Source organism: Apus apus, chromosome 4, assembly GCF_020740795.1.
Source record: "Apus apus isolate bApuApu2 chromosome 4, bApuApu2.pri.cur, whole genome shotgun sequence".
Classification (NCBI taxonomy): domain Eukaryota; kingdom Metazoa; phylum Chordata; class Aves; order Apodiformes; family Apodidae; genus Apus; species Apus apus.
Genome location: NC_067285.1, coordinates 105,190,425 through 105,206,401, shown reverse-complemented (window position 1 = coordinate 105,206,401; position 15,977 = coordinate 105,190,425). Strand labels below are relative to the sequence as shown.

The 15,977-nt window shown below is 41.0% G+C and overlaps 1 protein-coding gene across 1 annotated transcript; it reads right to left on the bottom strand.

Annotated features, from left to right (window-relative positions):
• Positions 1–314: 314 nt before the first annotated feature.
• Positions 315–10,470, bottom strand: LRPAP1 (LDL receptor related protein associated protein 1). Its single transcript, XM_051616729.1, has 8 exons — positions 10,236–10,470; positions 6,104–6,248; positions 5,663–5,787; positions 4,200–4,320; positions 3,121–3,279; positions 2,483–2,565; positions 1,257–1,433; positions 315–1,026 (listed from the first exon to the last, which is right to left on the bottom strand). Exons 1-8 carry the CDS (start codon positions 10,446–10,448, stop codon positions 961–963), a joined length of 1,089 nt encoding a protein of 362 aa, XP_051472689.1. The 5' UTR covers positions 10,449–10,470; the 3' UTR covers positions 315–960.
• Positions 10,471–15,977: the final 5,507 nt, after the last annotated feature.

Here is a 15,977-nt window from a genome sequence, read left to right as displayed (position 1 = left end):
GGGTCAGCATTATCATAATTACAGAAAAGTTCAACCCAAAGTTCTGACATACAAGAGAAAAATCTTGTCTGAAAGGTAAAGTGATACTATATAATCTTTACTGGGGATTGTACTGGAACGTGTGCCCAGAGAAAAGCTGCTTTAGGGATCCTTCTGCATAATCAACACTCTTGTGGTGCAAAACCACCATTCCTGGCTTAAAAACTAATGCATGAGTGAACTTTAGTTCAGTGGAATAAGCAAGACACTCAAAAAACAGGTCTGGTTACTTCTCACTGAAAAAGAGAGGGAAGGAAAAAAAGCTTTACCAGTAGTTTGTTTGGATTTTTTTTAATGACTAAATGTAACAAAACCCAGCAACCATGAACAAGATAATTGTACATATACATCCAGCAACTTCAGATGTGTTAGTCTGTAACTAAATTGTGTGAACTGACCTCAATACTTGTTCCCTCCTTACTCTTCCCCCCCTCCTCACATGAAAGATTCATAGACAGCGCAGATCTGTGCCACTGCTCAGTCAGTAGAAATATTTTTGTTACCTTCAGTAGGAAATGTACGAGGCCAGGCACTGAAATAAAAGCCTTTTCTGGCCTGTTTTAACTTCCTGTACCACAGTATTTACTTTCATTGATCTGAATTAATATGTTACCTACTAGAAGGAATCCTCTGCAAGTTCACAAGTTTTCCCTTCTAACATGACTGCTCATTTCAAAGGCTGCTACTTGATTCAGATGTAAGATTTAGATGATCAAACGTGTAACTTAAATTTATAATCTAATAATTTAATTTGATAGTGCAAATACAAAACTGGCAATTAAATGGACCAAAAAAAAATTTCTTACAGTAAAACTCAGTTCAATCCTTTCCATTTCAGAAGGAGTCCTTGGTAAATCCTCCTCAAAAAACACATTATCTCTTTTGTGTTAATAGACTGATCCCATGAAGTAGAACAAAATTTTATAATTCATTGTGTTGAAGACCTTGAGAAATTCTGCTGGACAAGTCCTGCAAGTGCTTCTTTACCTAGGAGGAAAACACAAAGAACAAAAACCAGAGAGATTTAAGGTATTTTAAAATTAGGTCTATAAAACCCAATTATACATACCCTGTACTAAACATGGAGCACAGGTGTGCCTTAAACTCCCCCTCTGGAAGTCATTCAACTTGCATGAAAAATCAGCACTGGATAATCTACAAACCCTCTACCACTGAGTTAAATTTTTAACACATAAATAAAATGGGTTTGGACATACCTTATATCCCAGTTCTTTTGTCTTTTCTTCCAGCATGGCATATTTCTCTCTGTTTCTGTTCAGATGATCCTTATCTCCAGTTCCCTCTATATGCTTCAGTTTCTCATGTGAAATCTCTAATTGTTTCTGATAGTGATGGTGTTTTTCAATTTTTGCTTCAAAGTGCTTCAGCTCCTCCTTAAGACAAAAAACACACACAGTTTCAGAGGATTTTCCTTCCAGGATTTCCTCTGTCTTTTCTTGCTGTGATATCCCTAATGCCATTTTACTACATCAAGTACAGAAAGTTTTTCAGTTCCCTGCTTCTTAAGAACGTCTGGACAATCATCCCATCATGACTACACAGATACCAAATTTTGAAGGCAGGTGCTGAAAATGCTCCACTGCAGAGTCCTCAAAAGGAGACAGACTGCTGATGGCTGTGAGGTGCTGGGACATGACAGCAGTGAATACCAAATGAAAGTTTATACATAGGAATAGTGGATTATTTAAGAGAAGCTTCTTTTCCAAATCAGGTCTTGGATTTGCTACTTTGTGCTCAGATTTAAATGTTCTGGGTTTGCAGTCTGCTGAGATGACTCTGAAATAGAATGAACTAATTAACAAATAAAAAGCCCTCTAACTGCCTTGCCATGGGCAGGGATGTCATCAACTAGACCAGGTTGCTCAAAGCCCCATCTAAGCTGGCCTTGAACACTTCCAGGGAGGGGGCACCACAACTCCTCTGGGCAACCTGTTCCAATGTTTCACCACCCTCGCAGTAAAAAATTTCTTCCTAATATCTAATCTAAATTTACCCTCTTTATCATGGTTCTTTTGGGCCAGTTCAACACAGGAAGTTAGCAGTGCAACAAGTGGGCAGGAGAGGGAAGTTGTTTGGTACAGAGAGTATAGTGCTTCCCAAAAAAGTAATTACATTAAGATTGGTTAAGAGACTGACATCTGGTGCACTGGAAACAAACAAACAAGCAGGGTCTGATCTTTCAAAGATTAAGAATATGCAACATTTGCTTTCACAGGATTCAGAATTTTAATTTTGCCAATTATAATAGAACCATGCATATGCCTAGTTAACACACATTTACACAAATTTGAAATATTAAGAAAGAAGCTTTTTTGTGGTATCTGAAGAACAATCCAGAAGTGGCTGCACCCAGAGTAACACTGAGTGTTTATTTATGTAGGAAAATATCTGTCCATAAGAGACCTAACTGGAATCCACTCACCCGAAAAGATTCAAGTTCTTTCTCAGTGAAATTGGCTGATTTGGCCATGTCCCACAAGTCAATCACTCTTGGTTCTTCAAATTCTAAACAAACACATACCACTAAATTAAAATCTGGACACAATGCTTTTATGCTCAGCTTCTGTGAAATGAGCATGCTTTCTCACATACATACAAACAGACATAGTAAGCACTGAATTATTCATAGGTCTATTTAAATGAAAAGGGAGAAAAATCCAGGTATTTCACTTAAGACTATAGTAATGTGTGTATATACACATAGATATAAATAAATAAGTAAAGAAGTATTTTTTAAAAAGAAAAAAACCCACAATCTAGGAACTGAACAATGGCATTGCTTGCCCTGCATGGTGTCTCCCTTAACTGCCCTCCTGGGGCTGAAGGTTAATATCCCTTCTCAGGTAGGCATGGAAGGCAGAGACATGCTCTTCACAGGTTGTCCCTATCCTTTCATTAGGCTTCCAGTGTTGGCTTCTAAATAGAACAGGCTGTATCTCTTCAGCCTGTTGTGGTCACACCATGTACTGTAATACTATATCTTACTACTTGCCCTGATTTTAATTTTTAAAAAATTAATGAAATTAATCCCAAATAAGCATAAAACCCACTGTATCATACCACTAGTTGTATCATATCCCTGGTGACTGACTTTACGCAAACGCTCAAACCCCTGATTGATGCTTCTTAGCTTGTCTTTGAGTTCTCTGTGTTTATTGTGCAAGATTTCCTCTTTTACCACGTTCTCTTCAGATGGGTTGATAACATTTTTGTGGATATCTGTTGAAGAAAAAAAGTGTTACTGAGTGTGGGCCAAAAGCTCCAGAAATCCTCCAAAACTGAGGTGAAAAAAGATGCCAAATTCTTAGTATTTGAGCTGAATGTAAATAAAGCATCAATACCACACTTTGAGGAGTAATTCCTTTGGAGGTCAATATGAAGATCAATGTCCCTCACTGCTGTGTAGGATGATGTTACAGAAATGCCTTTTTAACTCCTACTGGCCACCACCCAAGATTTTAGTAAGAAAATGTTCTTATTTTCCTAGGTTAGCAATGTCCCAAGGAAATGGGATAGGGGTGGTTGACGAGTCCTGTACCCTCTTCCCTGGGCATTTCATGAACCAATCAGGACATGTGGCAATGAAATGACTTAGAGCACTTTGGAGTCTAAAATGCAAACATCAAACTGCCTATAAACTTTAGAATACTTTGGCTTCAACAATTTTAGCTAGGATTAGTACAGGAAGCTGGATTCAGATCCTCAATGTTTTAATACACCTCAGGCTCAGTGCCTAAGATATTCAAGTATTTCCTCTTGGGCTCCCAGCTGGTGAGATAAAACATGCATGTTCTTCAGAATTTAGGACCACATTTTGTAGCAGGGGATCTAAGCTTGCTGCATAATTTCCATTAAACCACTGTGACTATTATTGCTAATCTGATGGCATCTTCCACACTTGAAATGAAGGCAGAATCAAAAAAATTGAAATGGCAACTTTTTCATTGGCTGGCAAGATTTTTGGCAGAACTAAATGCAGAACTAAACCCAACAAACATGTGGAACTGTCAGCAGCTGCAAGCAGTTCTGACAGAAATGCCAGACTTTGGGAGCTTCAAAGAAACTTGGAAACAATGGAGGCAAATGGGCAGAGCAGGGAGTTGTACTGATCTCCAAACTTCAGAGAAATGTCCAGGCACCTTCTGTTCTGCTCACGGTCTCCAGCAGAATATTGTATTCATGAATCTTTTCTTTGTGGTGCTTAAACTCTCGCCATAGCTTATCCAGCTCCTCATCAGAGAACTTCCCAGAGGTCTTGGCCTGAAAGAAACATGAGCTTGTTATGCTTTCCAGGCAAAGCGCTTTTAAGTGCACTCAACTGCCAAGACTTCTTCCCACTTCCCACCACATTTAGAAAATTATTAAGTCCAGCTTTTCCTTTTGTTTTAAATCCCTTCATATTAGTATGAGGTCAGGATTTAGACATCAATGGATATGGTGGCTTTAATCATGTCAAAAGGAAGTTTGCTGCAGACTTAGAAAGCTATACTTGCTATGGACTGCCCAGTGAAAACTGTTCATTTCTGTTCCATGGGAAACAATATAGGAATAAAGGCCAGGGGGCCCCATATGCAACTGTGAGGGGACTGTGGGCATGAGGGATGCAGCCTGATATTAAGCACAGTCTTTTCTTAATCTTACTCTACCAGCAAGTGCAGATTTTGTCACTGCTGTCCATTTGCTCTGCAGTGGTCTCCTCACAGAACTACTTTTTAGCAATTAGGAAAGCACAGGTCAGGTGGCTGGAGCGCTTCCCACAGAGCTGGTGACAGACTTGCTGCAATTCATGATCAAAAGTGATTATTTTTGATACCTCTTCAGCCCCAGCCCTTTTTTTGCTTAGGGAGTATTTCCATCTAATGCACCTTACTGTCCTCCAAAGCACCTGACATCATGTCCCTTGCCAGAGCTGTATCTAGTTACAGAAACATTTTAAAACCCAGCAAATCTTTTCTTCTACTTTAGTACCACTGCTCTAGACCGGCAGAAGAATCCTTTTCTTTACCTGACTACTTGTTTCTTAAAACCTTAAATATTTAATTTTTGAAGATTATGACTTCACCAGTTTTAAGTACAGACTGACAGTACCCCTTCTATTGTTAATGCATTAATACAAATCCAGGAAATTTTCACTTGAATACCAGGTTGGGAAAGTCCTTATATAAAAGCCTCCATAATACATTTCACTTTTAAACAGGCTATGAAATGGTTCTATTTTAAATGCACCTCTTTAAAAAAGCCCAGAAATAGTAAGAAAACCAGGAGAACCACCATAGGTATACTAACACACAGTGGAATAGTCACACAGAGGGATTTGAGGTAAAACTCTGTTTGTCCTCAGTGGACTCAGAATCTTATCCACCATGCAAACAGACGTGGCTCTTTTCTTTGGCAAAGACAACCTGCCTCACCCGCTGACCTGCATGCAGGTGGGATGTCCTCAGGCCACAAATATGTGAGCTACAGAGCACAGCAGCTTGGCCAGCACTTAAAAACAGACTAGTAAAGCTATTCAGTTCCAAATCTGGGGGCTCTCAGAAGACACAGATGATAGTTCAATGAAGAAATTTCTTACACTCCAGTTCCTGGAAACCTTACTCACCTTGCTCCATAATTTTTCCAGTCTTGGATCATCTAGTGTATCACTTTCTGTACCGTCTTTGATGTAGTTGGTATCAACTAGTTGAGAATCCTTCTTTCCATCCATTCCATATTTAGTCATAATGACTGCAAGGGGATAGAAGATAAAGAAGCATTAGAACCAACTATGGGTATATGGAAGATGAGAGACTGGCTACATCCCTGACCTGTAGAGCTGGATTTTGCTGCTCACAGTTTAAGACACAGAGGTTTAATGACATCTTCTGAAAACATCAGGAGCAAAGGCATCTGTTAGCCGCCTGCAGCTCCCTACTGACCTCCAATGAACTTGTGTGTGCTTAGTGTCTGGAAAGATAACCTGTTATTTAATGGTACAAACACAAGTATGTAACCGTGCATGTGTCTGATGCAAAGTTTAAACTCCTGCAAAGATACAACTTACCATGTAAGTTGCGTCTGAGTTTGGCTTCCTTCTCTCCATCTTCATCTAGTCCTTCAGCCTTCAGTTTTTTCCAGCTTAGCTCATCCTTTTCTTGTATTTTTAGATCACTGTGCAGCTCTGCCAGTTTCACAGCAGAGAGATGGAGCTAAAGAGAACAGAGAAAGGTTTGTATTCAGTCACGTGGAGTCACCTCTCGCTGCAGTGTTACCTCAGAAGCCAGTATAGCATGTGCAGCCAAAATAGCACAGCATTTTTTTTTTCTTACACTCTAATGCTACGTATCCATACAAATTTAATGGCTTTAAGGTGTGAACCACTGCATACAAAACATCTCTTGCCCATGAATGTGGCTATGCCCCCAGCATACTAGAGTGATGGTGTAGCCTTTTCGCTCAGCTCTTCAGCTACTTGGACAACAGCAAAATTATGTAAATTCTGTTAAAATTCTGTGTCTTTATTTGGAGTTCCTTCAAGTAATATTTAAATGGGATTTTCTGTCCACTTTTAATGGTACTGCCTTAAAAATTAAAAATGTCCAGTACCAATAACAAAGAACGTAAAAAAACCCACCTATAAATTGTTTCACTAATTCACAACAGGCAGTAACCACCAAATTGCTCCACCAATGTGCCACTGCTGCCACATGTGATTGCTTGTAAAACCACCTTCTTCTACTTCTAGCCATATAGTTGCAGTGAGTCAGTAAATGTTATTTGTCAGTGTGGTTTAGCAGACTACCGAGATGTTGAGGATGGCCTTGCAGGTCAAAGAGCCACTTCATCAGCAATTTACTATGATCAAAGTGCAGCATTTTCTATGATCACTTCTTAATGTGGTTTATGTGCACTAAACCCATGCAAAACCTGGAGGTGTTACTGTCCCACATAATGTGACCAAAAGATATTGAAGCTGAAACTATGAAAAAAAAAAAAAACAAACCACAAAAATTTAAATGAGTGGTAAGTCAGCTTGAAATTTTGTGAACTACAGAGAAAAAAGGAACAGACACAATGACTAATATGCAGTTGGGTAAGCAGTACGGCTGTAAGTTGGGCCTGAACTTCTTAACTTCCAGATTTTAGACACTTCAGTTACTCAGTTTAAACCAAAGAAATATAACAAATCATATTAATGCTTAGAATCTTCTTTTGTGTGTGGTAAGGAAAAGCCCAGAGAAGAGAGATCAAAAAACATGAGCAGTGTGATTTCTAATACAGTTCTGCCTGAGCTGTCTCAGTCCTTCCACCTTAATGTCCTGATTTGCTTTTCTGGAGCAGGATAACCTTGATAGCCAGCACATCATTTGTGCAGTGGCACCAAGTAACAGTGCCTTGCTCAGCAAGAATTGCACTCTCAGCAGGAAAACAGTGAAAAGTTAGATCTCAGTTGTGAAGGAAACACTTGATGCCATCAGCACTTCTGTTCTCTAGACTCAGCACTGAAGTATTATTTAGTTTAGGCTTAGCAAATCTGGGAAAAAAAAAATCACCAGCAATAACTTAGATTGCAATTAATTCAGCTCTTAAGTACTTAAAAAATAGGAAAATACAATCTTTTAAATGCATGGCTTCATCATCACACACACACTATTGTATACAAGATCACACAGGGCAGTTTATGTTAGATACTCTCTGCAGTTGCAGTGCAATCTCATAAACACATTTTTGTGTTTTCTAAAAGTCCTGAGAATATAAGAAGTTCTAAACATAAAGTTTGGAGCCACCTCATAATCAATCAAACATTTTAAATTCTTAATAAAAACTAAGGAACTACATTAAGCTCTTTGTTCCTTAAAGAAAAAAAAATTCTATTAAAATTTCTCCCAATTCCAGTAATATTTTTCCAATTCTCATAATTTACTAACGTCAGTCAGATGTTGGAACTAGAAGCAGAGGTGAAAAGTTTAATTTAATGATTAAATAACAAAGCACTAAGTTCCTTATGCTCATTCCTTATGCTGCCTAGACATTAACATGCAAGATTGGTTCCTGCAAATCTGGGAACAAGTGCTGGAAATCCGTGAAACACAACAGGAATTAAGTAATTTGCTGGGTACAATCATTACCTGCAGTATCATTACCTACACCCTTGCTTCTGTGAAGAAAGGTTTCTTTATACAGTTTTTTGGTGTAACATGCTCTAAGCTCTGGAGCCCACTGCTTCTCTGGGATGGCCAGAAAGCCTGGATAATAAGTGATGCTAGAACTAGACCAATGACAACAACCACAGCACAATGGACTGTTAGAGACTAGCAGGCCAAACCACATACCTCAGGAAACCTACCTGTTTGTCATTGGTTCAAAAAACTACAGAATTAGGGTCTCACTAAGAAGAAATACTGTATTAAAAACAAATTTTAAAGTTTTTATATAAAAAATAAACCTATTAAAAGAGAAGCTGGAGGAAGATCAAACCCTCCCTCAGTGAAAGAGGAAGGAATTCTGGCTTGCTGGCTTCTGATTCCACTAAGTGACATTTTGGGGTTTTCTGAAGGACTGTTCATCCAGTTGCCTGTTGCAATGCTGAACTGCAGTATCCACCTTTTATGCCAAAACAAACAAGTTCCTTATTTTCAGTACTATGTCCACCACTACCAAAATGAAGGAAATAAGCGTTCAGCATTTGGTACGTAGTATTTCAAAGCAGGTCTAACACACAGGCATAGATTTAGTCTTATTTCAGACCTTGCACAGCTGTACTAAAGAATCACCTTCTAAAACACAGGCTGAGTATCAACTGTACTCAAAGGGGCAAGTAGGTGTTGCTGCTGTTAAATCTGGAAAATTTGAATTCCAGAAGATTCAGGTATCAAAATGAAAAAACAGACTGCAATTGGAAAAATGAAAGGAAACTGACAATACTATAATTATAGTCTCTATTTCTGGTGTCCATGTGGCTCCTTCTTCAGTTGTAATTTCAGAGCTGGAGTTTCATTATCACACACTGTTCTATACCCCATCCCATCCTTCTCCCATTAAGTATCTGTGATACCTTCTTTTGGCAAGTTGTGAGGCAGCATTATGGCAGAGGTTCTATTTCTTTTTACTAAACACAGGGATGTCCTGCTTCTAATTCAATAGCTCAGGCTGGAGAAGGTCTATCCAGGATACAGGATATCAAGAATTAACATTGACTATACTCCTTTGTTGAAAGAACTGAACTTTTATCAGCCAGGACCCTAACTTCCATGCCCCACAATATTCAGGGGATGACTATGGCTGTACAGTGCACTCCTCCCCTCCTGTTGGAGCTGTTTTGTGTTTTGCTTAGCTGCAATTATATCTTTCCACGGTAATTAAAATACTTTTTACTGTATTTTTCACTTTAGTTAAACTTTTTTTTTTTTTTTTTTAGCTCAGAATGAGGAAAAAACTCAAGTACCACTGTCAAAATTAAGACTCCCATCTGGGAGTGGTGACAACCATTAACTTTGTCCTCCTGCACGTGACTACATCGCTTGGTGTAAGCGAAGGTGACACAACCACCCAGGTGGAGGGTTTCTTACTCTCCTGTGCAGTGAGCTCCTGCCCTGTGCGAAGCAGGATCTCAGGACGCCTTCAGACAGATGAGAGCAAAACGACCCCGAACAAAAGGGCTAAGAACACTCCACCCGCGAGTGTCTCCGATCTTCCATGGTACCAAAAGGACTTCTTCACGCTCTCTCCCTCACTTCCTGGATGTAAGCATGGGAAGATCAAAACTGCCCTGAAGACAGCTACCTATGGCAGAGGAGGGGAAGGAGACACCTCCCACGAGAACCCCTTTACACAGCACGGCTGCTCCCATCCCACTGCGACAGCCCGAGGGAGCGGGGCTCCTGCTTCGAGCTGCCCAGCCAGGCCCGACAACCAAACCAAACCAAACCAAACCAAAGGCACCGCAGCCCAGAGGCCCAACGCCGACCCGCGGCCTCCCGGGGCGCCGACGGGCCGCGCAGCCCACGCCTCGCCTTCTCCTCACACACAGTTCCCGGCTCCGGCCGCCGCCCGCGCCGCTCCTCCCGCCTCACCCCGTCTCCTGAGGCGCCTGACAGAGAAGGAGAGTCCGGAGCGGCCCAGCCCGAGCCCCGGTTCCCCTGAGAGCCGAGCGCTCTCTCCTCCCAGCACCGCCACCGCCCCCGCGCCCCACTCACCCGCTGCGCCTTCTCCCAGACCTGGTTCAGCCTCAACACTCGGAACTCCCCGGCCTCCCGCCGCTTGGCGCCCTTGCCCGCCAACCCCTCGTTCGCCTCCCGAGAGTATTTGCTGCCCTGAGCAGCGGCGGCGGCGAGGAGAAGCAGGGGGAGGAGAAGCAGGGCGAGGAGACGCAGCGCGCCGAGGGCCGCCGGGCCCCGCGCCGCCGCCATGTCGCGCTGGGCGGGAACTACAGGTCCCGAGCTGCCGGGCGGCTGCCCGCCCGCCCGGGCCCCGGGGCGGGACGGCGGGATTCGGGCAGGAGCAGAGGCGAAAATCCAAGCGGGGTGGAAAACCTAGCGTCTAACTTAGGATCTAGGGAGCGTGAGAAGAATTAGGGGTGGTCCGTTTCTCTCCGGCCGGCTTTCTGACGTTCTCCTGAGTGTCTGCTTCACAAAATGTAGTAATACGCTGAACGCGGCAGTTTTTCTGGTGTGGTGTTTTTTTTTTTTTTTTTTTTCTTTTTTTTCTTGTTGGTGGTATGGTAGCTACAGCGAAGGAGCTCCCGCACCCTGTGTGTCCCTCAGCGAGGTACTGCTGTCAGCTGTGCCAGGAGAAGAGGACCGTGATGGGTTTAAACACCCGCCCTGTGACTGAAGGAAGGCTTCCCGTATTAGCACAATGTTCAGGAGTATACAGGAAAAAAAAGAAAAGCTCGGGAAGGCTGGAAGGCAAGAAGTAAGGGCCAGTTCCCCACTACTACCCCCACTACTACCCACTACAAGAAGGACTCTCTCCTCTCTTGGAGATGGCAGGGGAGGACAGCCCTACCTAGGCCAGCACACAGAGTTAGATGGTGTGGGGAGAGTAAAGATTGTGAGAAGTGTAATAACGAGTAGATTGGACTGAGGGGTGAGTTATGGGAATCGCTTTGAGGTCAGGGGTGTGTGCTGAGAGTGCAGAACTGGGGCAGGAGACCATTGCATGGCAGCAACCTCCCTTCATAGTGCTTACTTCTTCAGCAGGCAGCCAAGAAGTGCAGTAGGCAATGGGAAAACTTTGGAGGGGATTAAGTCAAGTTGTATTAGGGAAAAAAAAACACAACAGGATGCTGTGAAAATGCCCAATGTTTAATCCAGGGTTGGGATATATCCTCCCTGTTTATTTTAAAAATCCGCTGAAGTTGAATGCTGCTGTGAAAGAAGCATGGGAGGTGCAGAGCACACTCCATGTAGGTGTTTCTGAGGGGAAGGTGGTGAAGAAAGTGTTCCTTAATGTGTCTTCTTCATGAATGCTCTCCTGCACGTTGCAAAGCTTTTGTAGTATGTGGTCTTCTGCATAGTTGAGTATGTCTGTGTTGTGTTCGATTAGCAAGATCATGGGGTTACTTTCCTGAGCCTAGCTGGTGGTGAAGGCAAAAGTTCACTTCATAATTTCACCTCAGATCTCATGTGTGACCTTGAGCAAATTAAAGCATAGCTGTGTAGTACTCTCAACACCAAACCTTCATGCATTATAAATCAGTCCTATGAGAACAAAACAGATTGCCTGAACTGTAATGAGATTTCTGAAAACCATTCCCCAAGGAGGGTTTTTACTGAACTCTCATTTTTCCTTTGTAAGCAATATAAACGTCTTTTTCATATTTTCCTAAATAAATGCAGAGATTGTCAGTCACGTTAGGCTAGAAGCTGTTGCTGTTAGACTAAATTGCAGAAGCAAGCAAAAGTAGCTCAATATACATTGCTTTGAAGGACAGTTGAAGTGAGCATTGAAGTATACATTGAAGCATTGAAATATAGCAAAATAAATATGGGAAAAGAAGCCCATCAGCCTTTCCCAGATCTTGCAGAGCTGTCCACGTAAATTTTAGGATTTAAAGCTTGTTTTAATCTCAGTATTACCATATATGTATGTATTGTTGAATCATTTTGGAACAGATGGTTTCATCTTGTCTGTCACTTGAAGTATTGATTGAGTATTCCAGCTCTCTGCAAATAAATTAGATCTCCCTGCTGTATAAACTCGGGTCAAATTATCCCTTCATTTTTTCCTAGCACAGTTGAAAAGTGGCTCAGCTGAATCCTCTGACTGTGCCAAAACTTGTACAAGCAGTGGAAGTCTTAAGCTATTGTGGACTCTCTTGTTTGTATTGTTACAAAGGGCTGTAGCTGAGTTGATGGACCATCACTTTTTGTGTATTCATTCTTTATTATCCCTATTAAAAAAAGAAACATTAGCAAAACATGGTGTAGACCCCATTCAGAAGTATATCTTCTGCCCTCTGCTCACTTGAAAAACAAAATTAGAGAAATTTGGAATGAGGATGAATGACAATGCAAAGCACCAAAAAGATCAGAGGAAGTCTTAGTTAAAAGAAAGACAGAAGAAAGTCTGATGGCACTTATGGAGCAGTTCCTAGTAGAATAAAAGAGAGGAGGACTTTGAAGCTTATGTTCAAAGGCTTGAATTTGATTTAAATTACATTCTTATGAGTATAATGTCAAGAGATCTTTTCTGTTAAGATTCAGTGTAAGAGTTAGACCAGCTGCTTCTGGCTTCAGTTTTACCAAACCCAGTTCGCTATGGAATTTTCCCCTTTACTTATTCTATGTATGTCGAATGTGAGTGATAGAAAATGCCCGGCATTTCAAATGCTCTGTTGCAGAGCTCTGGAAATGAGAGGAGATGCAGCCTTCCTCATCTCCTTCCTCTATCCTTTCGTGGAATCACAGAACTGTCAGGGTTGGAAGGGACCTCTGGAGATCCTCTAGTCCAACTCCCCTGCTAAAGCAGGATCAACAGGTCTTGAATATCTCCAGAGAAGGAGACTCCACAATCTCCCTGGGCAGCCTGTCCCAGTGCTCTGTCACCCTCACCATAAAGAAGTTTTCCTTCATACTCAGATGGAACTTCCTGTGTTCCAGTTTATGGCCATTGTCCCATGCACTATTGCTGGGCACTACTGAAAAGAGTCTGGCTCCATTCTTCTTACACCCACCCTTTAGATACTTACAAACATTAATAAGGTCTCCCCTCAGCCTTCTCTTCTCCAGGCTAGAGTCCCAGCTCTCTCAGCCTTTTCTCATAAGGGAGATGCTCCAATCTCTCAATCATCTTTGTTGCCCTGTCTTGTGCTCTTTCTAGTAGTTCCCTGTCTCTCTTGAACTGTGGAGTGCAGAACTGGATGCAGTTCTCCGGATGTGGCCTCACCAGGGCCAGAGGAGATGGGGAGAATGACCTCACTAACCCTACTGGCCATACTCTTCCTTATGCACCCCAGAATTCTATTGGCCCTAAATGACAAGATTTGGTCCCAAAGAAGTGTAAGAAATGTCAGAGGAAGACAAAACTGTAAAGAACCTGTCTATTCCATTTTAACAGTGGCAGCAAACCAGTGTTCCCTGTGGTACATATCACAGCAGGTAGCTGCAGCCTGATCTTACCAAGAGAGCCACAAAAGCACCTTAACACTGTGTATAAACCTACTGACTCTAGTTGCATCTGCAGGATTTTATTTGTATTTTGGATTAGGTCTTAATAGTTTAAAATCTTTTTGGCCCTATAAAGATCCAGGTCCATGCTGGTAAAACACTCTTGGCTAAATGTCAGGAGTTGATAGCACAGGAACCTTCCAAACCAAGATGGCTTTGGAGATGCCTGATTGTCTTTTCTTTGTTGGTGACACAAAACATTCTGTGTCTGGTGCCTGCCTCTCAGTATGGTTTTGTGAACATGGAGGGGTCCTATTTCTTCTTTTACTGTCTTTTACTAATAGAAGAGCAAGCATCATTCTGAATCTTACAAATTCGTTTTCACAGAGATATTCAGTTCCATATACTCTGATTCACTTAATTTAAAGAGCATTTATTCAGATAGGCTTGAGGTTTTCCTGAACGGAACAGTCAGGTTTATGTATCTGGACTAACTGAGCTGAAATTGGTCGTCAAAGACACAATCCTGCCTGTCAAGAGATTAAGCCTGTTCCTTTCCTGTTCTGCAAATCTCAGTCCAAGGTCAGAGCCAGCTTTTAGACATCAATTTTGACTACTTCAGCAGGGCTAACAGAAGCTGCATTCGTCTGATATGCCCTCGAGGAGTTTGTGGTAGCTCACTGTGATGGAAAGTTACAGTTGTTTTAAATGCACTTTATGTGCTCCTTCATCAGATGGCCCCCCGGTGGCTTACAGCTGTGCCTGAGACATCCTTGTAAACCTTCCTTCTCTGGGCAAACTCTTTTTTCAGCTTGGAGAAGCAGTCTTCATCACAGCATCTGTCTCCGTGATTCTCTGCATGGGTAACTTTGAGTTCCCTGTCCAAGCAAACCCAGATAATGTGTCCTTTTCTAACCTTGGAAGTTTTAGATCTGCTTTGTTCCAGGTCTGAATCATAGCAAAACTTCTCTGTTGTAGTGTGGATCAAACTTTTGTAGTTAATTAGTTAGTTGTTTGTTTTTGTGTTGTTGTTTTTTTTTTCTAATATAATTTTTTAAAATATTTTTGTCCATTTAAATTAAGCTATGTAACTGTTTTCTTTTTCCGAAATAGCTTTGTATTTTCCTTGGATTTAATTCTATGCATTCAAACAGAAAGTTTAACAATGTCAAACTGAAGAACATGAATTGTGTAACATGCCTTAATGATGAACCAGGGAACTGTTTGTTATTACGTTAACTTCTTACCTGTGTCCTTAATATAAATTACTGGAATGTCAGTGAACTAACTAGCTTGGAATTTGTTTTTCAATATGTATTCTCATAAAGTAGATCCTTTCTTCTATATGCTTAATTTTAGTGAAAGAAAAAACTAAGTGTTGGTATAATTTTATTGCAAAACATCTCTCTAGAGTTGTTAATCCTCCTGAGTGTTAACAGCTTTCCATTGCCATTCTCTTACTGAAATTACTTTCTTAGCTAAACTGTTTAGGGCTGATACTAAAGATAAGCATATGGAAACCATCTTATGAATTCTGCCCTCTAGAAATGATCTTTGTGGCTAATTAAAGTGAACCTTGACTTGTTTTGGGAAGAAACAAACTACTCACATTCTTGGCTGTTTGTTTTAGTGTTCCTGACTACAGCTTTAGATGACTTCTGGCTGCTGTGGTGAATCCAGCTTTCATTTTTATCCAATTCCCATAATTTTTTTTTTTTTTTTATAGGCTCTTTCTCTGTAAGTGTGGAGGGAATAATAAGGATTTTGTAGGTCGAATCTTGACTTCTTTCAATGAGACAGAGTTTAGATACTGAATAAGCTCAAGATCTGAAATTAGATGAGGTTTCCCAGGCACTCAGAATCCAAGAAACCATCTTTGTTTTGTAATTTTGGTACTAGCACAGACTTTACTGTTGTGAGAATATTTTCATTTTTAATATTAACTATATAGGTAACTTTTAAATAGAATTTGGGTTGTAAATTATTAGTATAAAAAACCAATAAATGTAAAATAAACAAAGGAATTGCTAACTGGTATCTCACCTGCCAGTAAAAAGCTCCTCCTCTCTGGGATGAAGCCCATCAGTGTAACTCATATTTGGGTCCAGTTTGATTAAAAATGCAAGGGCAGTTTAATAAAACAGAAAATTAAATAACAAAAAGGATTCTGAAAAATTCTGTGTCCTTGAATGCCATATATTTAACAGCTGTATTTTTCTCTCATAAAATGATGACAAATTAATTGCAACTCTATTCTTCCTGAGTGATCCTTTCTGGAATTCAGCAGTGCAACGTAGAAACAAACCTGACAGATGTGCTCCTTTACAT